The sequence below is a fragment of the Eumetopias jubatus genome, unplaced genomic scaffold, assembly GCF_037043125.1.
Source record: "Eumetopias jubatus isolate StellerSeaLion01/CBP00866 unplaced genomic scaffold, mEumJub1_p1.0 scaffold_9, whole genome shotgun sequence".
Taxonomy (NCBI): Eukaryota; Metazoa; Chordata; class Mammalia; order Carnivora; family Otariidae; genus Eumetopias; species Eumetopias jubatus.
In genome coordinates this window covers 35,321,678-35,347,166 of record NW_028274815.1, presented here as the reverse complement: position 1 = coordinate 35,347,166, position 25,489 = coordinate 35,321,678, and the positions used below count along the sequence as shown (strand labels likewise).

The 25,489-nt window shown below is 39.5% G+C and overlaps 1 protein-coding gene across 6 annotated transcripts in view; it reads right to left on the bottom strand.

Annotated features, from left to right (window-relative positions):
• Window positions 1-25,489, bottom strand: part of MTA3 (metastasis associated 1 family member 3) — a 168,791-nt gene that overhangs the window by 28,465 nt on the left and 114,837 nt on the right. For 4 of the 6 annotated variants that reach the window (XM_088026410.1, XM_028117265.2, XM_088026408.1 and 1 more), the window contains 4 exons: window positions 21,074-21,262; window positions 9,690-9,764; window positions 7,349-7,407; window positions 2,317-2,441 (listed from right to left, as the gene is read on the bottom strand). In XM_088026410.1, coding sequence (XP_087882536.1) covers window positions 2,317-2,441; window positions 7,349-7,407; window positions 9,690-9,764; window positions 21,074-21,262 — 448 coding nt within the window. The remainder of the gene's footprint in view (window positions 1-2,316; window positions 2,442-7,348; window positions 7,408-9,689; window positions 9,765-21,073; window positions 21,263-25,489) is intronic. The other 2 variants (XM_088026407.1, XM_028117266.2) reach the window with 1 other exon arrangement.

The following is a 25,489-nucleotide window of genomic DNA, read 5'->3' as shown; positions in this document are numbered from 1 at the left end:
AAATGCAATTAAAAAGTGACAGGGGCTCCTGGGTGGCACAAGTCACTTGAGTGTGACTCTTGATTTTGGCTCAGGTCATGATTCAGGGTCATGAGACTGAGCCCTGTATCAGGCTGAGGAGTCTGCTTGAGATTCTCTCTCTCCATCTCCCTCTGCCCAGCCCCTCTGTGTGCTCTCTCTCTAAAATATTTAAAATCTTTTTTTTAAATAAAGAAAATCTTTAAAAAAAAAGTGACAAAAAGAAAACACCAAATTCTATAAAGATAAATCTTACATGCATGTTATGAGATACATCTTATATTATTCAATGAGTCCAAAATAAATATTATAAAATAAAACTCACTCATTTGTCATGCACACATAAAAATGACAGAATAATTATTTAAAAGAATATGTGAGACTACATGAGTGTAAAAGGAATAAGTCAAAAATAAGACAGATTAAGCCACCACTTGTCTGTAGGATTCTTTTTATTTTCATTTAAATACAAATAAACTTCAATATCTAAGAGTTTCCAATTCAAAGACACTCATGATGCAATACATATATAATTATGTATAACATTATACATATGTATAACATATGTTATACATATACATATACATGTATTTCCCTTTGTGCTTCCATGGTGCAGAAAAATGGTTAGAAATGTACCATTTCTATGAAGTCAGCAATTTGCCTGGATCATACTTTCCTTGGTTTCAGGTAAGGAAATTATATGACCTGTTTTTTATTTTTATTTATTTACTTTTAGAGAGTGAGTGGGGGAGGGGTAGAGGGTGAGAATCTTAAGCAGACTCCACGCCCAACATGGGGCTTGATCTCATGACCCTGAGATCATGACCTGAGCTGAAATCAAGTCAGATGCTTAACCGACTGAGTCACCCAGGCGCCCCTATGTTACCTAGTTTTAAAAGTCTTTCCTTGGGGTGCCTAGCTTCAGTTGGTAGAGCATGCAGCTCTTGATCTTGGGGTTGTGAGTTTAAGCCCCACACTGGGTGTACAGATTACTTAAAAAAATGAAAATTAAATTAAAAAAAAAAAGGCTTTTCTAACACTGAAGCTTGGTGTGAAGCAGAGCAGAGGCTGCACTGCCCCTCGTTTCCGGGCCCTTAGGGCAGTAAGCTACAGCTATCCCTCCAAAGGGCTGTTGAGACAAAAAACTGGGCACCAAGAAGACTTTCAATAAATACTAGTTTCCTTCCCTCTCTCACCCCAGGCCACTTTGATTGTAAGGAAACATAGATTATAATGTCATTGATATCCATGAGCAGATTATGTTGCTGTTTGAGATGTCAAGTAAGTATAAAAATACCAAAACTGTGGGGTTTTGGCTGGCTCAGTCAGTACAGCACGCAACTCTTCATCTCAGGGATGTCTGAGTTAGAACCCCACACTGGTGTAGAGATGACTTAAAAAAATCTTTAAAAAAAATACAAAAAGTGGGGGGGGGGGCTAAGAGAGACAATAAAATAGCAGGAATTTTTTTTTTCAAGTGTATCGGGGCATCTGGGTGGCTCAGTTGGTTAAATATCCAACTCTTAATTTTGGTTCAGGTCATGATCTCAGGGTGGTGAAATCGAGTCCCACATCCGGCTCTGCGCTGGGCGTGGAATCTGCTTAAGATTCTCCCCCTCCCTCCCCCGTGTGCATGTGTGCTTGCTTTCTCTCTCTCAAATAAATAAATAAAATCTTTTTTAAAAAAAAGTCTATCAAGTACTTCATCTCACCAAACCAATTTAACATCCAAGTCAAATAAGCTGTGATACTGCCCATGTCTGCTAGGATTTTGACATGAACAGATACTGATAAATATACCGGGGCCCTGAAAGCAAAGGCAAACATCATAAAACAGCATCTCCCAAACCAGTGTGCTCTGACAGAACCGGGTCTGGGGATTATAAATAGCACCTCATCCATACACAGGTCTTCTTGACAGAACTTTTTGGAGCCTCTGTCAAAGTATACTAAGAAACTCCAAAATAGGATTTGGTATATTCCGTGGGACCATGGTTCGCACAAAGCTAGCAACAACTCTGAATGCAGCTTAGCAAACACTGCGGTGGGATACTCAACAGACGACCCCACAGAAGCAAAGCAGAGGAAACCCAGGACCAAGATTCAGTGTCCAGGCCAAAGGGAAGGGTGGGCATCTACTCACATCGTCCTGCTCTCTGAGAGGTGCGCCTCAGGCACCTCGAGAGGGCTGCTCAACACCTCCCACCCCGCAGTGGGCGCACAGGGCCACACACAGGGCCACGCACCGCATCACAGGCCCCAAAGGAGAGGAGAAAGCCGCCTTATCATACAACTTACCATAGCAGCTCTCACAGGCTCGCCCTACGAGGGGATTCTGTGGCTGGAATGTGGTCCCCACGGCTCCATTCACAGCACCAGGTTTGCCATTGCTGGCAGATATTTGGTTGGGATTTGGTTTGCTGCTTTCAATGAAATATAAAGTGAGGTGATAAAAATGACTTGTATAACAAGGCAAAAGTCTATCTCTCTGCTGCTTTATCTTAACTACATATAAACATCTGAATGTTTGGTAAAGAAGAAATAAGCTGGTAAACGTAAGGTATTCAAATGAACTCAAACCATTCATCTGTACAAAACAAGGGTATGTAAAAACCAATCTCTTATGCCTGATACGCACAAAGTCAATATAGCCATTATTAGCTCTCCTCCACCCGAATACAATTTCCTTAGAACACCCTCTGCGGCTTTTTGAAAGATACAAGTTCCTAAGCTCTATTACTTACCATGAATTCTCCTGAGAATAAAAGATATTTTGGGAGGATCAAACAAATTAAGTTACAGCAGTGTGTTGTTGTGTTTGAGAGAAACACTGCGCCATTCCTGCCGCTGGTGTGGAAGCTGTTGACAGGGCACTGGCTCTTGAGGGAATTGCACAAAAGCCACGTGTTCAACAAAGACACTGTGGATGTCAACAGAGCATACCTCTAGAATCTAAGTTGGCATTTCAGGGGATTTAACCGTTTATGATAATGATTTCTATGACGTCTGAATTTTTATGAGAAAGATTACACAGCACTTGAAATTAGAAAAGCCAACCAATGTATTTTGAGGTTTTTCTTTTTAAGAAAAAATTTTTAGGAGGATGAGAAGGAGACATCTATCAAGTGTTTATATGCTAATTTCCCAGAGGCCATAATTCCTTAGAAACAGGTAGCCTAGATTACCTTGGTACTTACTTGGTGCAAACATGGCTAACTTCTCCCCACATGGGGTAAGCTAACTCCCCTGCTTATAAAGCCATGCCCTAGAATACTACACAGGTGCACATGACATGTTCTCAAATAAACTCAGAATTTATTAAACATATATTTATTCAGTGCCTGACCTCAAGGAGCTTTCATTCTAGAGGAGCTTTCATGTCTATTTGCTAGACAGAAAACAAGCAAAATAAACTAGTCAACCATTTGTTAGCAATGAATGCTGAATGACTGAATGCAGACTATAACTCCCCACGGCTACTGAAGTAATGAGAGTTCACAACTACCAAGGCACTTGGAGTTTCAACACAGAGTTGGCTCAGGAGTTTCCTCTTTGCTGTTCCCTGTTGATCTTCAATTCCATTTACCAGTGAAAGCCTAATGTGTAAACTTGGCCTGACAGCAAATTAAGATTTCTTTCTGGCATTGTTACTGTAACTCTTAGGGGACACCTCACCACCACCCCCAGAAGAAATCATTTAACCTCTGTGCGCAGTGAGGTCCCCATTTTGTAATAGGGCTATTATTTACACTTCTAACCTGTGCCGGAAATGTATTTTGAAGACAAATCATTTTTTAAAACACATTTTACACAAGACAGAATGCGTTTCTTTTAATAGTTTGCAGCTGAAAATGTACGTGATTAAAAGTGGTGACTTATAATGACTAAGATTTCCAAAGGTATGTAATAAATATTTCTGATTTTTAAGAATCTACTAGATATAGATAGGAAGGATGGCCCCCTTAAATCAAATGACTGACTGAATCTCAGAAGGCTTCCCTCAAAATATGAAAACTTCTGACATTCAACCCAGGGCTAAATATATGTGTTGAAAAAGAGCTAATACAAATTTACAGGTGAGCTGCCTGAAAAAAGAATGAGAGCAAACACAACCTTCGTTGTTCAACTGAATTTTGCATGTTATTTGACTGAATAAACCACTGATCTTAACTATAATAATCATAAAAGGAAAACAAGTGTGCAAAGACTCAATGAATGCAGACATGTGAATCACTTAAAATCCGTTTTGCAAATCTAAGTACCTACAGGTTAATTCTCAGGTGACAAATGATTTCAATGTGACCATCTGAATAAACTTTTACTCTAAGACAAACATACAAAAAAAGTTTTTAAAGCTGCATTATATGAAACTGTCCTTTTAGCTAATGCCCAAACTTCTCCCTCATCTGTATTCCAGATTCTACCCTTACTGCCCTCTTGAGAATTTTGTACATTTGATTCTCTTTCCTGGACCCTCTTCATTATCATGTAAACATATTTCTCCTACTTAAAAAACTCTATTATTCTTTTCCAACCTACCCCTCAAAGTGAAGAACTCCTTCGGCTGACCTTTCCAGCCACTTTTGTTGAGAGCTGCCCATCTTGACTTTCTGCAGTTCCCTGGCTTATATGCAGTCCTCGACCGCTACATTAAAGATGACCAATGAATGACCTACTGCCATGCTGCTAAATTCTCAGGCTATTTTTCATCAACATCTGACCTAATTAATTAATTAATCTCTTCCGCTCCTTGAAGCACACTCCTCTCTCAGCTTTTGTGATAATGCACTCACCTTGCTATCCTACTTTTTCTGATACATAAATCCTGGATTTCCTCAACATTGGCCCAAGACCCTTTTTCTCTTATTGCTCCTCCTAAGAAAGCTCATCCATGGTTTCAAACACAATATTATATGCTGATGAAGCTCAAATTTGTATTTCTAGAGCAAAACTTTCCCCTGAACTTACGATCAATACATCCGACATCAGATTCAACACCTCTTTTTGGATAGAGCAAATTCAAAATGACCTAGCCTGCTTCTCTGCCAGTTTCTTAGTTTGGTGAAGGGCACAACAATCCACCTAGCTGTGCTGGCCAGAAATCTGGGACTCTAGCTTGACATCTCCCCTCTACCCCTCCATACACGTTGATCACCTCCAAGTGGTGTCCCATTTCCAGGGCCACAGCTCCAGGTCAAGCTACTGTCACCTTTCTTCTCCAAGAACTTCATAATTGGGTCTCCTTACATCCACTATTACTCCTCTTCCCCAAACCATTTTCTAAAATAGAGCCAGTGATCTTAAAGCACCAATTTGATCATGACACTTCCTTGTTTAAAATCCATTTCCACTGTTCATCAGATGGGTACACTCTTGGCCCTGGCCTCCCATACCAGCCTCCCGCAGCTCAACACTCTCTTGACACCAGCTACCCTGCCTTTGTCTCAGCTCCTTAACTACTGTTCTGCCCCTTCCGATATCAGGATTCCCTTGGCCTGGAAAGCCTCCATCACCTGGTTAATTCCTCTTCCTCCTCCAGAGTTCACTCAGACTCATTTCCACAAGGAATCTTTCCTGACAGCATCAACTGAGTCTGGTTTTCCTGTACAAATTCTCATAAAAACTATTCTGTTCTTCCCCATCATAGTACCTGTCACACTGGGTGACTGTTTGGCATCTGTCTCTCCCACGCTAGAATGTAGTCTGTCTTCTTAACCTTTCTACCTCTAGTACTGAACAGAGTGCTCTGCATATAGGAGACTGCTGGGCTCAAACGAATGACAGCATAAAATAATTCTTAATCTATTATTTGTTTCAAAATACTTGATTTCAGAGTTAATTGTGAAATTCTTCAAAGGACTCAGATTCTTATCCAACTCAAGGTAACCTCATACCTTCCATTTACGTAGAAGATTTATGTAACTTTTACATCATTCACTTAGGTCAGTTGGCATCGTAAATATTTTCAGCTCTGTGGCTATTACAATTTCTGGCACAACCTCTGAATGCTGCCATCGAAGCATGAAAGCACACATAAGTAATATATAAATGAATGAGGATGGCTGTGTTCCAATGACACTTCATTTACAACAGGCAGCAGGTCAGATTTGGCCTGCAGACTACAGTTTGCTGGTCTTTGACTTAGATCAAGACTCCAGTGAAGTCAACGCAAAACAGAACGGAAACAGTTCTCTGGGTCACTAGGTGCAAACTGGTCAGACGTTCTCCCCTCGATGTGACAGCGCTACAATGCACAAGAATGCTGCGGTGCTCGCTTCTAAAAACCTGACTTCTGAGTCGCCACACTGTCGTCTTCGGGGGGTTGCTCTTCTATAAATTACTCCAATAAAACAGAAAACGTTCTAAAATATTGGAAACCACTGCAGAAGGGACATTACAGCTCTGAATAAAAATTCTGAATCCTGTAAATTACATGTTATCTGCCTTGAGATAAAAAAATGATTTAAAAATATCACAATTCATTGTCTACGAGGCCTCCTATATATAAATGTATTACTGTATCAAAATTCAGTGAACAAAAGCCTAGGTATAAAACAACTGTACTGAGTGAGAAAAATCCTGGAGCAGCACATAGAACTTCATAGCAAATTCCATTTTAATCCCCACAGAACCTAGTATAGCACTATACACATGGTGCTCAATAAACTTAAGTTTTCCTGAACAAATGAACGATCTTGAAAGGCCTCAAAAAAGATTATAATTCATTTAAAATGTAGCAAATGAAAAGCAAACTGGCATTCATTTTGATATGACGATTTCTAAGCCCCCCAAATAATGATGAGAGAGCATCAGACATGTGAAACAATTGATACCTATTCATTATTTATCCAACATTTACAAAGTATATGGTTCTTCTTACTCTCTTTAACCATTCTGCCAAGCAAACAATGTAAAATCTGCAACCAAATAACCTCAAAAGGGCAATGTGCACCACACCTCCCAAATCCATTCTATAACATAGAAGTTTTCAAAAGCTGCTAGCTTTCTGAAACACATTTGCTTCAAATAATAGAGTCTCACAGGCTAGTTTCCGGATGCTTTCCCTGCACCTTTGATAGAAGGGTACCACGTGGCATCTTCCCTCTCACCCTTTTGTCTGTCTACGTGGGGTTTCTCCCACCAGCCATTTTTCTTTCTAAAAAAAAAAATCACTGTAGTGGTATAATGGAAGCAAGTGTCGTGGTTTGTAGTGTCAGAAAATAAGATATGGAAAGAAATTCAAATCTGGCTGAAACTGACCAAAATGACATATTGTGTTTTCATAGAATTCATACTATGACAAATATTTAAAAAGATTTCTGTTACTTACTAAGTTGGGATATATACTTGTTTCAGTTTACTCTCGGCTTCCGCTGCTTTTAGACGTTTCTAATTCAAAAGATAGATGAAATATTTTACATACAATGCCTAATAATTATTACCACTTCACTGTCTTAAAAAATTCGTAAGAAAATGAAATATTAAAACATCATTCAAAAATTGTCATTTTTAGCAAAGGCCTTTCTTTCATGTACATATTCTCAAACTGTGTTTACTTGTGAGACAAGTCACTAGATTCTGAGGTACAGAACTGCAAGTTTTAATACCATTTTAGACCTAGATTTTAAAAAGAAAGTAGTGAATAAGTCCATTTTCTACTGCTCCACCAGTGAATAAACAGGACTTAGAAATAACCATTTTTACTTTGCAAATTTAGTTTCTACTTTCTTTTTTGCTCTTCTGGAACACACACACACACACACACACACACACACACACACACACACACACACTGCTTTAAAAAATATTTTTATCAGAAACGATGAGTTTCCAAGGTCCATGAAAAAGAAAGAGATAACAACTCCCCTAAGTACAATTAAATATGTATTTACCCTCAAGTGTTAAGAGATACGCAATAAACTTTAAAGCCTAGCTGAACTCACATCAGATTTCAGGAGCCAATTAGGAGCCAAATGTAGGAAAAGGAATGGGAAAAGATTACCTATAATCATATCCAGAAACTGATCAACACAGTAAATGAATACAAACGAGGAAGGAAAACAATATATGGTAGATATCCAAAAGAAGACAAACCAGAATATAAGGCAGCCATCCATATTCTCAATGAGGAGAAAACAAAACATTTAAGAGGGCAGCTTAAAACTTTTAGAGGGGTGCCTGGGTGGCTCAGTCGGTTAAGCGTCTGCGTTCGGCTCAGGTCATGATCTCAGGGTCCTGGGACTGAGTCCCACATTGGGCTCCGTGCTCAGTGGGGAGCCTACTGTTCCCTCTCTCTCTGCTCGTGCATGTGGCTCTTGCTCTCACTTGCTCACTCTCTCACTCAAATAAAGAAAATCTTTAAAGAAAAGAATAAAACTTTCAGAGACAGAGTTGAAATATTTGGAAATAATTTTATCCAAAAACTACTTTTCAACCACCCATAATGCCATCGTTTCCACCATCTTTAGGGACTTTTTTGGCCTTGAAAAACACAAGTTTCCAGAGTACATGGTCTTCACTTCTATGTTGTTTGAAATAAGCACTTTTGAATTCTACATGATGTTGACACTAGAAACTTTTCAATAAGCCATGGGTATGTGTTCACTATTCATGATCTCGACAACTCACTATGGTCATTTTAAAACTGATCCTTGGAGCGCCTGGGTGTCTCAGTTGGTTGAGTGCCCGACTCTTGGTTTCGGCTGAGGCTGTGATCTCAGGGTCGTGAGATCGAGCCCCAAGTCGGGCTCTGTGCAGGGCGTGGAGCCTGCTTGGGATACTCTCTCTCCCTCTGCAGCCCAACCCCTCCCCCAACTTTCTCTCTCAAATAAATAAATAAATCTTTAAAAAAAAATAAAAATGAAAAAATAGAAGTGACCCTTAAAATGTATTTTTATGGCACCCAACACTTGCCACTGTACGATCACATAACTTAGGGAAAATAATGTCTGTATTAAATATATGTGCTCCTTTCTTTACCAGCTCTAAACTGTGACTAGACGAATATAAAGACAAGTATTGACTGAAGTCACTAAGGAAAAAGTACCTTTCCCCGAAAGTAATAGTACTCAAATAAAGTAAGTGAGAGAATTACCTCAAACTGGAACATTTAGGAAGGACTCAAAATTAAAGGATTCCCTGCTTTTAGAAATAATTCTGGAGAAAAATTTATGTACAGTACCAAAACATCAAATTAGTAATACTAACTACTATGGTTAAGGTCAAAGACTTAGAGGATATATATATGACACAAATGTCATCTAAGGAGGTTTCAGAAAATCTTTCAAAATATCTCAAACTGTATGGTTGATGGCATTGGTCTAAATTTCTAATAATCCATAAAAATAACTTTTTCACATCTTAGGTCATTCCACTCGACTACACTCATAAAGAGATGAAGCACCAAGCACCTGCAAGGAAAATAAGACCTCTCTAGTGGTATCTTTCCCTGTTGTCTTTCGAAAATATTTATCATAATGACTTCTGAAGTAAAGAAAATATTAGGACTAAAATCTTAATATCTTAAGGACATGAAATCACATAGTTTAAAATAGTACAGAAAATATAAAGCAAACAAATTTAAAATTAAGTATATTGCTAAGAAATATTAAGATATGAACAGAAAGCTCACTTCAATGCAATTGTATTGATTGCAATATGAAGAAAATTACCTGCTGCACGTATCTGTCAGTAGTTTTCCACATGTAATAATATTCAATGATGCTAGTCAATGATTTCCAAGGGAGCTGAAAAAATATTTAATATGATAATGGAAAACAAGCTACTGTAGAAACTGCTTTCTTTTTAAAATAACTTTTTAAAAATAATGAGGCAAATATCCACATGGAAGATTCATTTGAGAAAACCAAAATTAATTCTTAGCAAAGCATACCCCAAACAAGTTATATTCAGTCAGAGACTCTAATACAACATATTCCATTTCTCACCTCCCATTTTATTAAAGATTATAAACATTATGACTGATAATATTTCATGACCTATTCAGGAGAGTTATTCCTGGGCTGCAGGTGGGACTGAAGTACAATTTTTAGAAATGATATTTAAATAGATTTAGCCTGTTACTTTACACTCCCAAAGATGCAGCCACACCTGGTTGTCATTTGGTCTCTGGCATAAAGGTTCTCATCTCTATCAAAACTGCTTTATTTTGACCTATTTTGTAAATAAAATAAAAACCTAAATCTCTGGGAGACAGCGTAGCTGAGTGTGGCTTGTATCTGAGAAATAGGAAGCTTACCTTTGCTATTTTCCTATGACTCAAAACTGGCCAAATGAGCTCCTACTAACGAGACCCTCTGTAAAGGGAAATCTGTCAGTCATCCGAGATGTAAATTGGAACAGATCAAACCTTCAAACAAATGATGTGATAGTCACAATCTTAGCTGTTGCGCCAGATGTTACGGATAGGTGACTCAGTGCTCTCTCCGACTCCTAGCTAGCTTGCCCTAATGCACCATGGGGACCGGGGAGTCACAACAGTACTTCCCACACCGCCCTGCAGCAAGGGGTCTGCTTGAAACCCACGGGTACAATATCCACACCATTCTTATCACTTCCACGTTTCACTCACCTGTTTGCTCTGAAGAGAAAACAGATGGAGTTTTGAGAAAGGACATTATTTTCAGCTTAACGGGGTGGAAACTGCAACAGCAGTTACAAATGTGGCCTCCTTAAAGGACCAAATCGCACAGCCCCTGGTGTCTGCACTTCAGCTAAGGCAAATATTGTTTTCTATGACCCAACGGGCAATCTAACAGAGCTGAAAGTGTCTGAGGGATGGTGTAAGGAGCCCACCGCAAGACCTCACAGGGGAAGACCTCAGAGGACAGTCATCGGCACAGTCCCTCAGTGCTTCAAGCAAGCTAAGACCTCTTCGTCCCCCCACTAGTCTTCTGAGAAACAGCCCCGGCGTGCAATTACCTGGAAGGCTGAGAAAAGGAAACCAGGTGACTATGGAACCTGAGCTTCATCATCAGCCAGATTTTATCTAAGCCATAAAGTCCTACTCAGCTGTGCTCAGAACACCGCGATCTCAAGAAGTACACATCTTGAAAGTACAAGTAACACAACCCAGTGTGTCTACTCCTACTCCTGTTGCAGTATCATTTCTCCCTCAACCCTCATGGTTTCATAGGAGTTCCCTAGGACATGGCAAGTGAGGAGGAAAAAATCTGAATGTAGCTGATGGCTTTGCATGATATACTGGCACTGACCAGAATTCTACTGCTGCAGCATCTCAGCCCCAAGCAGGAGTGGCTCTGAAGCACAGAGAAGAAGGGAAATCCTTTGGAAGGGCAGGACATTAGTCACCATTGGGTTTTCTACTTTGAGTTGAAGGAAAGCTGGCCAGAGGTACTCATCCATACCCACTCGCAGAGAGTGGTTATTTACCTGTCACAATGATCGGGGACTTGGAAGGAATTAGATTAGAAGGTTGGTAACAATAAGGCTTAGGAAACAGGTTTGTGGGACGGATACCTCTGGATGGGCCCAAGTGTGAGGATATTTGTGTCTCCATGCTTATCAAACGCTCCCTCTGTAGAAGAAGTTCTCATTAATATCAGGAGGACAAGATGATCTCCTCTAGGGCTTTCAGCCAGCCTCCTTCCCTAGCCACAACAATGACTGCTCAAAGGACACATAACAAAATGGACACAGAGGCAAGCAGACAGAGATTATACATGGGTACCACCACATGGATGTCCTCTCACCAAATTTGATCTGATTACTCCAGGTGTCCAATCTGCAAGGAACAGAGTACACTGGGCTTCCAACATGGCACCATTCCTGGTAACATGTCAGTTACATTAGACTCTCAGCATCCTGGAATGAACAGACATCCTGTCCTTGTTGAATAGACAATTATTCTAAATATGACTAGCCTTTTCTGCCTATAATGCATTGACCAGCAATACCAACCACAGACTTATGAATGACTTGTTCTCACAGAACACTGCTTCTAACCCAGGGCTCAGAACCCTTAGGAATAAAGGTTTGGGTCACCCGACCAGGTTAAGAACATTGGTCATCTAAGGGACTAAGGGGAGAACAGTGGAGGGATCTGATTTTGAATGCCAATGAAGACCTCAGGATGAGTTTCAGAAACAGAGAAAAGATGACTAAAGAAGCTATATTTCCTTCCTTGCTTGGTATAATGGTTTTCCTTCAGCAGCCCCATTCCCTTTCTATTTTTATATAAGGTCTGTCAGGTAGTTTTTCCTTTATAGTTGAATGCAGAAGTTACAAGCAATAAAGACAGGGTTGTGACTAAAACCAGAGGAGGAATAAACCAGAGAAAGTTGCTGTGACATTAAATTTGAGGAAAAGATACCACATTTTCTAATGACTCAAGGATAATTAGAATTGTTTAAAAGTTGATCTATGGAAAGGAAGCATGTATGGAAGGCAAGGATGATGCTGAGTTACCAAAGAGGTGGGTGATGACAGATCCTATATACCCACTTCCAATCCACTTCTAGCTTACCTTCCTAAAAGCTCTAAACTACATTTTCCCCAGATACCCTGGACCAAGGATACAGACATATGGGCCACGTTTAGGCAAGCTGACAAGATGACATCCAGATAGAGAAGTGAGCAACGTTAAGGATGAGGCTACATGCAGGGAGAATGAACTATTTGGCAAGAATGATGGTTGAGGGGCACGTGGGTGGCTCAGTCAGTTGAATGTCCGACTCTTGATTTTGGTTCAGGTCATGATCTCAGGGTCCTGGGATCAAGCCCTGCATCGGGTTCCATACTCAGTGGGGAGTCTGCCTGAGGATTCTCTCCCTCTCCCTCTGCCCTGCCCCTGCTCTCTTTCTCCCTCTTTCTCTTAAAATAAGTAAATAAATCTTAAAAAAAAAAAAAAAAGGAATGATGGTTGAAATATCATGTTCTTCTGAGGCATCTGTGTTAACCTTTCTGCCATCCACACTTAACATCATGGATGACAAGCAGCAGAGGGCATGGGTATTTCCACTCTTCCTGGAAGTGTAGCGTCCAACCCTGGTTCTCTAGTCTTCCCAGAGATTCTGTGAGAATTTAATATCCTATATTCATTTCTGATTAAATTAGATATAGTGAATTTTGTACTTAGCAACTAAGAACCCTGACTAATATAACTAATACATTTACTCTTTATACTAAACTGGGTGAGGTTGAGTTTCTCTTATCCATAATCAAAAGCACTCTAGCTTGTACAAAGGTAGGAAGTGTTCAAAGAATAGCCCTAGACATGTGGCATTTATTTTTCTTTTGTTTTATTTATTTAAGTAATCTCCACATCCAACATGGGGCTCGAACTCATGACCCTGAGATCAAGAGTTGCATGCTCTTCTGATTGAGCCAGCCAGGTGTCCCAATGTGTGGCATTTATTGAGAGAATCAAGTTGGAGCAGAAATCAAGCAAGACTGGTGGTAGAGGCAATATATGCAATGGAGTTTCTGCTAGGATGTTGCCATTGCAGGGTTAGTTAGTCAGTTCTTGGCTTCAAAAGTCTTGGCTGTGAAGAATGTAAACTTGGAACCTGGCCCGCCTGGAGGTTCTGTTAGCCCGTAACACACCCTGTAATCAATCTCTCTCTCCTTAAACTAGCTCACTCAAATGGATTCTGTTGTTTCCAATTATGGCTTTCCAACTACCTTCAAGTTCACTTTCCTATCCTGGAAGGCCAGAATGGAAATACTGTATTTCTGAGGCTCCCTTGTGATTTATTTCTTCCAAACAGATGTAGAGGACCTACATTCAGAAGTGAATTAAACAGGATAGAGGGAACAGTGCACAGGTATCTCTGTTCAGCTGCAGCAGAGCTAAGAGGCATAAGATTGTTCTAGAGCTATCAGCTCCACTAGAGGATTCCTAGTCCCAAGACCATGTTTAAAGTAGTGTAGTCTTGGAACAGAGGTTAACCCAGCAGCTTCCCACTTCCCAGGTGGGGCAGAGGTAGGAACTCCCCTGCTGGACCATTCCTGTGGAATGTTCTGATGGCCATCCTGGAGCCTAATTCTCCAACCCTATCAATTATCCAAAATTATATAACATATAATAAATATATAATATTTATAACTATAAAAAGTAATTATCCAAATGAAATCCAATTCTGTTTAAAATAGCTTATATAATTTAGTTATCTGCAATTGAAGCTTAAGTGATAAAACAGCTAGGAAATATCCTCTGCTGAAAGGAGTTTCTATAGCAAGAGACCTAAATGCATAAGGAACACAGACTTTACTATTCTGCACTTTGAATTTATCAGGTTCCTTTGCATATTTCAGGTCCTGCTTCTCCTTAGGATATAAAATCCACAAAAGAATGTCATTCCCACCCTAAAAGTGAGAAGAAAAAAAAAAAAACAGATAATCTACAAAACCACACCAATTCTTGAGCCCATCATAGAGCTAAAGTTACAAGACAATCAACTGAACTGAACTCCAAAGTCACTGAGTAAAGACTAGACTCAAACTATTTTTACTTTGGAAAAGCACAAAACAAAACAAAAAAAAAGAGAGAGAGATAACAAATTAAAACAAAGAAGAAAACAGCCAAAAATATACCAAATTATTAAAGGTCAACAGTGAGCTAGGGCAACTGTTTAGCATCTATGGGAGCTCTAGACACCAGGGGAATCCATCCACATTTGCCATGGATCTGCAACAGGTGTTCATCAGAAAGAACTGGCCCAGAGCAGGAAACCTGAGAAAGCCCCGGCTGGTGGTGAGGGAGTTCGAATCCACACTAAGAAATGAAGAGGGGCAGAAATGGTAACATTTTTGGGGGGGGGGATTAATGTTTTATTAATGATAACATTCATACTACAGTTCCCAGATTTACATCCAAAAGAGCATCTTGTATTTACATGCAATGGACAGCCCAAGATAACAAATTCAAACCACAGCTCTTTTAAGACTATGGCTTATTCCAAATTAAATTAAATACATAATACTCTTCCCTCCTCCTTTCAACATGTACAATAAAAACCCACCCTTCCTTCTTTTAGGAAACATAAAATTGCATTGATAAATGCACTGGCTAACAATTAATTACATTTGAAGTAAAATTGCATTGATAACTGCACTGGTTAACAATTAATTACATTTGAAGTATTTAAACCTTTTTTAAAATAAGTAACAATACATAAGTAAATATGGGGAAAAAAAGATATTTTAAAAAATCTCTTTAAAAAGATCACTGATTGTCTAAAGGAAAAAAACAGTAATAATTCACTGTGGGATTTAGAATAGAGGCAGAAGTAAAATGTATGACAAAAGTGCAAGAAGGGGAAGGAGGCACTAGAAGTGTATTATCACATGGTTCGTTTGTTCTTTCTTTCTCTCTCTCTCTCTAAGTAAGCTCTACATCCAACATGGAGTTTGAACTCATGACCCAGAGATCAAGAGTCACATGCTCTACCAACTGAGTCAGCCAGGCGCCCCAGTCACATGGTTCTTATAATCTATGTGATCCAAGTGCATTTGACTGAAGGTAGATTGTACAACATTAAAGATGCATATTGTAAACTACCGAACAAATAAAAGTTTAATTAGTAAGCCACTAGTAGAGATAAAACTGGAATAAAAAAATAATTAAAGGGGCACCTCGGTGGCTCAGTTGGTTAAGCGTCCAACTCTTGGTTTCGGCTCAGGTTGTGATCTCAGGGTTGTGAGATCGAGCCCCTCATCCGGCTCCGCACTCAGCCTGGAGTCTTCTTTTTTTAAAGATTTTATTTATTTATTTGACAGAGGGAGACACAACGAGAGAGGGAACACAAGCAGGGGGAGTGGGAGAGAGAGAAGCAGGCTTTCCGCAGAGCAGGGAGGCTGATGTGGGGGTTGATCCCAGGACCCTGGGATCATGACCTGAGCCGAAGGCAGACACTTAACGACTGAGTCACCCAGGCGCCCAGCATGGAGTCTTCTTGGGATTCTCTGCCTCTCTCTCTTCCTCTGTCCCTCCCCCCTACTCTCTCTCTCTCTCTAAAGTAAAATAAAATCTTTTTAAATAATTTTGAAAGGGGGGAAAGAACAGAACAATAGGACAAATGGAAAATTAATGGAAACATGATTGGTTTTAAACCAAAAATTACATTCCTGATAATGATATTAAAGGTAAATGGTCTAACAATCCAAGTAAAAGGTAGAGATTGTTGGACTGGTTTTTAACAAAAGATCCAACTATATTCAGTCTACAAAAGCCTACTCTGGATATAAATAAGATACAAATAAAGGGATGGAAACAAGATATACCATGTAATCAATAAAATAAAACTGGAGTGGTTATATTAATAGGAGAAAAAGTAGATTTCACCGCAAGAAATATTACCATAAAGAGGCATGATGTAAAGATAAAAGGGTCAATTCATTAGTAGAAGATAACAATGCTCAATGTATGTACCCAGTAAGACAGATTCAACATAATTAAAGCAAAAACTTATTATAACTGAAAAAGAAAAACAGAAAAATTCACAATTACAGCTAGAGACTTTTAATACCGCTCTCTCAACAACAGGTAGACAGAAAATCAGTAAAGCTCCAGAAGACTTGAATAACACCATCAATAAATTTGACCTAATAGCATTTATAGCACATTCCACCAAATAGCAAAATATCTCTTCTTTTCAAGAGCACATGGAACATTCACCATAATGGAACATATACTATGATCAGGATCAATCACATGTCAAAAATGTACAATTTTGATTTTTTTTACAAAGTATGTTTTCTGATCACAACAGAATTAAACTAGACTTCTAACAAAAATATATGGAAAAAAAAAAATCACACATATGTGGAACTTACCTCTAAATAATCCATGAGTCAAAAAGAAAATCAGAACGAAAAATGAAAATACTTTGAAGGAACAAAAATGAAAACACAACTTATCAAAATGTGGAGAGAGGCCCTGTAGCACAGGGCCTGCTAAGGTTGAGACAGGAATACTGAAGAAGCCCTCCCACATTCCAGGCCCCACAACAAGCACAGGTAAGAATTTGAAGTCTGTGGATGTTCAGATCACCTCCTATTCACCCCTTCACAGAGGGACGGACCCACCCCTCAAAACAGTATCAGGTGGCCAGATGTACAACACACAACACTGAAGACAAAAGAGAGGAGACTGACAGTGGTTTATTAGTCACAGCTATTCACAGCCCAGGGGAAGATGACACCGTGTAGGGCCACAGTGAGTCACTAGGCTGTGAAAGTGAGGTTTTGTGTAACAAGAGGGTGAGGTGTGATGCCCTGGTTCTGAAGAGGGTTCCCAGGGGAGGATGTGATCGGCTTCTCTGAGTAATTCTGTGGGCTGGCAGGGAAGTGAAACCCAAAAGGTGGAAGGAGGGAGATGCCAGAAGAACTGAGCAGATGCGGAGCCTTTCCCACTGGGGCGGGGGGGGAGCATATCTGGCAAGAGCAGTGGAACTCACAGTTACGTTTTTGGGGCCCAGTGAGGCTCAAAGATGTCAAGGCAGTACATGAAATGTCAGGCCTTCCAATACAGTGGTACCCTGAAGGTAAATAGAACAACAACCAAATCCAAACCTGGTCCACCTACAGATTAGATTAATATATTAAAGGATCTTAAAAGGTAAGACAGCACACGTGAATAGATGGGGAATTTAAACAGATTAAAAGTATAAAAAATAAAATATAAATGTTAGCAAAATATGCTATCATATTTGAAGAATTCCTTTAACAAGTTTATTGGTATACTGGACATGGCAAAGAAAAGAATTAGTGTACTGGAAGATAGATCAATATATAAATCATACAAACTAACACACAAACAGCAGATCCTGGCTCTTGGAAACTAAGTAGAATAATTACAAAGAAAAACATACCCAGGAGCACTGTAGTAGTAAAACTGCCAAAAAACAAAAAAATAAAAAAAATAATAATAAAGAGAAAATCTTGAGCACAAAGAAACATTTACATACACAGGAACTTCTCATCAGAAACTATGTAAGCCAGGGAGATATCTTTAGAGTACTGAAAAAGAAAAAAATGAGTTCCATAAAGAATAACATTTTTGTTAAAGAGCACAGTAAGATGATTTTGAGAAAAAGCTAAAATCACTGTCCGCCAAACATATACTACCCAACAAATGACTATGTTACAAGGAAGTTTCAACCTTAAGCTTCAACCTTAAAAAGATACTAGGGAAAGACAAAGCACTTAAGCCTAAAGCAAGCTGAAGAAAGGAAATGACACAATAAAAGCAGAAACTGATGAAACAAACAAACAAAAAAATCAATCAAACAAAAAAACTGGTTCTTTGCAAAGATCAATACAACTGACAAACTCCTAGCTGGACTGATGAGGAAAAGAGAAAGAAGAATGTGCGAGGGGGCATCACTACAGCTCCATCCCAAAGACTTTCAAAGGGTAATAGGAGATTATGATCCACTTTATGACAATAAACTAGACAACTCAAGGTAAAATGAACAAGGAGAAAGTGGTAAGCAAGACACAGGAGTAGGAGATACCTGTCTTTGTATCTGACAGCTATGGACAAATGAAAATAGCTCTGGGAGGATGGATGTATTAAGAGTCAAGTAAGAAGTTATGGCAACACGGTGGAGCAAAAAACGAGGAATAACCACATAGAAAGGACCACTGCAGAGGTAGGCTTAGCTGAGACATCTGGAAATGGCTAAGCACAAAAAAAGAAGGGTAAAGGCTATCAGTATAAGCCACGTAGTGGGTGCCACTGTGGTCCCCAGTAGCCTGCTGTGCAGAGGAACCCAACAGTCCTCAGGACAGCTGCAGAGTCCCTGCCATGTTCACAGCAGAGGACTCTGCAGTGTTTGTTGGTGTGGACTCCAACAGTCTGCTCTGCAGAGGAAGCGGACAGCTTCTGCCACCGAGGTAACCAACAGCCATTGCTGATACTGACCTCCTAGAGAGGGGCATGCTGCTGCACCCCTCCCAGAAGACACTGCTGCGTCCCCACCCCAGGAACAGGGCTGCCAGCCCCAACTTCCAACCCTGTGCACACCCAGGACCCCAGAACCCTGGCTGCTCCACACGCACCCACACTTCAGACTTTGATTCCATAGCCACTCCACATGTGCTCACATCTCTGGCACTGACACTGCAGGCTAGCCAGCACATCAGACCCCAGACTGCTGTCATTCTACAAGCCTCCATGCTCCACACCTGGCCCTGTAGCTGGTCCAAGCATGCTCACACCTCATGCTCACTGCCACAGCAAGGGTACTCCAAAGCCAGGTCCAATGCCAACAGGGATCCCTCTGGCAATGATATATCCCATGGGAGAGAAAGAGATCAGGAGGTCCCCAGCAGCCTTTGCCACCAGAGACCCCAACAGCCGTCACTGCCACTGCAGATACCCGGAGCACTGGCTGTTGAAGACCCCTGCAATTTAACTGACACTGACCTCAGCTGATCAAGCTGATGGGCCTTCCCAAGAGCTGGAACCATCATACCCACCCTTCCAACACCCTTGTACCCACTGCAGGTGATGGGTCTCTCCCCACTAAAACCAGTCGGTAGAGTCTGGTAGAGGTGCCTAATCAATCAAATGCACAAACATCAACACAAGGCTACAAGAAATACGAAAAATTAAGGAAACATGACATCACCAAAGAAACAGTGATTTTCCAGTAACTGACCCCAAAGAAATAGAAATCTATGATTTCCTGATAATGATTTCAAAATAAGGGTTTTAAGGAAGCTCAGTGAGGTACAAGAAAATACAGATAGAGGGGTGCCTGGATGGCTCAGTCGGTTAAGCATCTGCCTCCAGCTCAGGTCATGGTCCCGGGGTCCTGGAACTGAGACCCGCATTGGGCTCCTTGCTCAGTGGGGAGCCTGCTTCTCCCTCTCCCACTGCCTGCCGCTCCGCCTACTTGTGCTCTCTTTCTCTGTCAAATAAATAAATAAAATATTAAAAAAAAAATAGAAAATACAGATAGAACTGAAATCAGGAGATAGACTCCAAAATCAGGAAAACAATAAACAAAATAAGCTCAAAAGAGAAAGACATCATAAAAACAAAAATTCTAAAGCTAAAGAATACAATGAATTAAAAAAATGCAATACAGAACATCAATGACAGACATGACCAAGCAGAGAAAAGAATCTGTGAACTCAAAGACAGGTCATTAGAAATTATCTGGTTAGAGGGAAAAATCAATGAAAGAGAGTGTATCCAGTTAGCAGAAGGAAGGAAGCAACAAAGGTCAGAGGAGAAATAAATGCAGTATGAACTAGAAAAACAACAGAAAAGATCAACGAAACTAAGAGTTGCTTTTCTGGAAAGATAAACAAAATTGACAAACTTTAACTAGACTAAGGAAAAAAGTGAGAAGACTGAAATAAATAAAATCAGAAATGAAAACTAGAGTAGACATTACAACTCATACTGCAAGAATACAAAGATCACAAGAGACTACTATGAACAATTATATACCAACAAATTGGATAATCTAGAAAGGATGACTGCCATAGAAAGCTATCTATGGACTTCTCAAATAGAAATTTCCCCATTTCAAAGAGATTATAAGCTTCATTAAAGAGCGATTCCATAAATACAAAGACAAGTACATAATAGTAGATAAGATTATCTAGTATTCAAAATCCAAGTAAGATACCACATATCATTAAGAGGAGTCAAGGATTGAAAACCTATAAAGCATACTTTCCTACTCTGCTTTGGGTACAGGTTGTTTCCATATTAAAGGTCCACATCAAATTCAGGCTCAACAATTAATAAAATAACTAGAAAAATGTAAAAGGTCTAAGGGAGAGCAACAAACTTAAAAAGCAGAGCTCAGAAATATTTAGTGCAAAAGGTCAGAAAAGCTATCCATATTTTAACCTTGGAATTTATAGCTTCCTGACCCTGGGTCTTATAATTACTTCCCAAAACAAATGTCAATTTCTCCCTCAGGCTGTAAGACTAGCCTTCATTCTATGTGGTAAAAAAATTACTAAGTCATGAGCTTGCTAAACGGTTTATCAGATACCTAATAAAGACAAAAATATTCCCACCCCATTTTATTTGCAATTTTCTACTTACGAAGTCTTGACGTATGTCATTGAAGTCTTTGCCGTATTTTTCCAGTGCCTCTTCAAATAAACTAGCTTCAGAGGCTGACCACTCTTCCATTTCATCTCTGCATAAAACAGGTCCTCCAAGTGGTACTAAGACACTTATTGCACTGCTCAAATCATAGCTGTGCCGATACAACGTATCCATAGCATGAAACTAAAGAAAACAAAATGGAGAAAAAAGATCAGCTAGAAACTCAAACTTACTAGGTTATTTAAGAACAGAAATAACTAAAATGAATGATGCGGGATGCCTGGGTGGCTCAGTCGGTTAAGCATCTGCCTTCGGCCCAGGTCATGATCCCAGGGTCCTGGGACTGAGTCCCTTATCGGGCTCCTTGCTCAGCAGGGAGCCTGCTTCTCCCTCTGCCTGCCACTCTCCCTGATTGTGTTCTCTCTCTCACAAATAAAATCTTTAAAAAAATAAATAAATAAAATGCCTGATGCACTTAAAATTAACACTAATATACTTAGGTGTTTATTTTTTATTAAAGATTTTATTTATTTATTTGACAGAGAGACAGCGAGAGAAGGAACGCAAGCAGGAGGAGTGGGGGAAACTCCCTGCTGGGCAGGGAACTCGATCCCAGGACCCTGGGATTATGACCTGAGCCCAAGGCAGCCGCTTAACGACTGAGCCACCCAGGCGCCCCCTTAGGTGTTTATTTTTTAAGTAACAAAATTAAGAAAAATTTAAACATCAGATTACTTATTTAAAATATCATTTATTGCTTTGGGGCGCCTGGGTGGCTCAGCTGGTTCTGCCTTCAGTTCAGGTAATGATCCCAGGGTCTTGGGATCGAGCCCCGCATCGGGCTCCCTGCTCAGCGGGGAGTCTGCTTCTCCCTCTGTCTGCTGCTCCCCCTGCTTGTGCTCTCTCCCTCTCTGTCAAATAAATGAATAAAATATTTTAAAAAAATAAAATAAAAATAAAGTATCATTTATTGCTTTAAGAAAATGCTGATTCATAACTTATAAGATGTGTATTTTTTAAAACGCATTCATTTGTTATAGTAGCCTAACTGTGAAGAGCCAGGGCCTCTTGGTGTTACACTGGGAAGCCAGTGTAACAGTGTATGTAACACCATCCTCTTGGTTAAAAGTGCCAAAATCACTTCAGCTATTGTACAGGGTTGGCACAGCCTTCTTTGACAAAGGAAAAACAGATTATGTACCAGACAGAGAAAAAATATTCTCAGGTTGGATTAAAAGAATGATGTCCTAAGAACGAGAGATACAGAAAACAGAATTGAGAACGAAGGTGACACAAAACAAAACTACACATCCATGTTAAGCAAAACAAAAGTACATATCCATGTAAAAACAGTAACTTGGTTAGGATTTTGTAAGACCAAGAAGAGATGACCAGCCTTGCCTGAATCAACTAGGCTGGCATGGGTTTCCTATATATTTCAAGAGACGGTGATAGGAAAAGTAACTTGAAAGGAAGAAAGGGAGATTAGGATAATATACCTGGCTTTCTGCAAAAGTACCTTGGGTCTAGCTTACTTAAAAAACATTCTTCTTCCCACTGCTTCCCAGAAGCAGTGAATAAACTTCAGTTCCAAAACTTTAAGCTTGGAAAAACTTCAGATGGTTTTTCTACCAAAGAGAAAGAGATTCATTCATAACATGTATGCACATTTGTATGCGCAGCAGGAAAACTGCAAAACGGGATGATTGGCTCTGCCCTATCTGGATAAGCATATAGGTGTGGCCCAGATTTGGTTGGCAAGGTGACCAAATTCTTCCCAAGTGAGACCTAGTTCTATTTAAACTTTCTAACACATGAAAGCCAAGACTGCACCTTGTTCGCAAAGTATCTTATGAAATTTTCACAAAATGGGGATAGCTTCACATCTATGCTACAACATAGCTCTTAAAATTTAGCTTGTGAGTTCCCTATTCATACAAGAATATAAAAATAGCTCAAATATCAACTAACATCTACTAAGGAGAAAGAATTATTGGCTACAGTATGCATTAAAAAGACATATTTAGGGCTCCTGGGTGGCTCAGTCGGTTAGAGGTCTGCCTTCCGCTCAGGTGATGATCCCAGGGTCCTGGGATAGAGCCGTGCGTCAGGTTCCCTGCTCAGTGAGGAGTCCTCTTCTCCCTCTGCATCTCCCTCTGTCCTTCCCCCAGACTCATGCTGGCTCTCTCTCTCAAATAAATAAAACCTTTTTAAAAAAAAGACATATTTACACTTTGATACATTAAGACATTGAAAAGGGTCTAGAATAGGAATTTGTTGACAGAGCTAAAGATGGGATTTTAGGACATACAGACATGTTTAAGGTATAGTAACTAACTGCTTTAACAAGGATTAACATTTCTCTTAAATAAATCACTGGATTCCACAAAACAAAAGCAAGTAGGAATTTCATTATCTATTCCCTAGTTATAATCACAGCTAAGACCACTGACCATGTATAGTCTTTTGCCGTATGTGTCACAATCAGGGAACAATAACTTCAATTTTCAAGAGAATTTCTTCCCACCCTTCTGCAGCAAGGGTTACAAAAATGTTAGAATTGACCTTTATTCTTTGCCTGTGCTCTGCAAACTTCAGAATCAACTGAACTCCACTTTTCTAGCTAACATTCTCACTTGACAGATTCAAGTTTAACTGTACCTACTATACAATGCTAAATAAGTTTACATCGTCCCTGAAACTATTGTTTCTGGATAACTGATCTATAAAAGTGAAAACAAAGTCCAATAGCATTTAGGGATCCCTTCAATTAATAATATATTACTATAAACAATTATTTTTGAAACTACATTTACGATGGGTAATAAAACTGAAAAAGATTCAATGGTATTCCAAATCAATAATTACACAAATTAACTGTGCTGCTGAGGTTCCTCAGGAGGGAGAAGTAATTTTTATAATTAACAGGTGCTCTGAAACCAAGTCACAAAATTAAATGAGTTTTTCTCAGCTGATATTATTCCAGCCACTCAAAGCATGAAAGGATTTTCAGTCTTTTCTTCATGTGAGATGAATGAAAAGGCTTTACTTACAGGCCCTTTTAAAAACGATAGGCTATTATCTAATAAGGTTTCAAAGAACCAAAGTAATATCATAGCCTTTAAAAGTGATTATGACCAAAATGTGAAGTGGTAAGATTGTTGATTTGATTGTTTAAAAGTTCTTTTCTTTACAGACTGTTACTAAACACTGAAGTAATAAGCATTTGCATTCAGAAGACTAACTCCTGCTCTGTCACAAATCAAACGGAAAGAATGGGTCCACTTACAGCTGACTGGAGGCTATGAAACCCCCAAAGCCCACTTTTGAAACACAGCTCAGAGGAGAGCGTCGTGGTGATCAGTATATGTAGAAAATAAACATCCCATCAGACGTATGCACTGTGGAATTCCTAGGGAATAATTTTATTGACAGTGATGACCAACTTCACAAAGAAAACCAGAGGATCACATTATGTGCTAGGAGTCCATATTAATTCCATCTTTCTGACACACATAGGTGACTCCTTCTGAATGGACTTTTATACAGTTTGATCTTACCCTAAAGAGCTGTAAGTAAAACACAGACTGAGACATCAAGTGAAGACTCTCAAAATTAGGCTAAGACACGGGAGTTTTACATATGACATACGGTTTATCAGTAAAGATAATAAAACTCCCAAGAGCTACACATGTAAAAGAACACACTGGCTGATTCCTTTTATTTTTTTAAGATTTACTTATTTATTTTAGAGAGAGAGTGAATACATGCGTGTGAGCAGGAGGAGGGGCAGAGGCAGAGGGAGAGAATCTCATGTTGACTCCTCACTGAACATGGAGCCCTACACGGGACTTGATTCCCGGACCCTGAGATCACGACCTGAGCAGAAATCAAGAGTCGGGTCGCTTAACTGAATGAGCCACCCAGGGGCCCCTGGCTGATTCCATTTAGATGAATTTTGAGTTCATCTCAAATGTTAATCCTTGTTAAACAATGTTAAACAATGTTAATCCTTGTTAAAGCAGTTAGTTACTATACCTTAAACATGTCTGTATGTCCTAAAATCCCAAAAGTAACACTTATTGGTAAGACAAGTCAAAATAATGATTACCTCAGAAGCAGGGGGTAAGGGGGTGATCACTGACTGAAGAGAGGCATGAGGGAACCTTTTGGGATTCTGGCAGTGTTCTTTATCTAGATCTGGGTGGTGATTACGTGAATGTACACATATATAAAAGTTTATAAGCTATGCACCTAAGTGTACTTAATACACTTTATGTATACCTCAATTTAAAGACAAAGAATTTAAAGACTAAATGTAAAAAAACTGGCAGTCTTCCCTCTTAGATAAATACTTTGCAAAGATACCATGTTTTCAATAGAGATACAGATACACACGACAAGATCCAT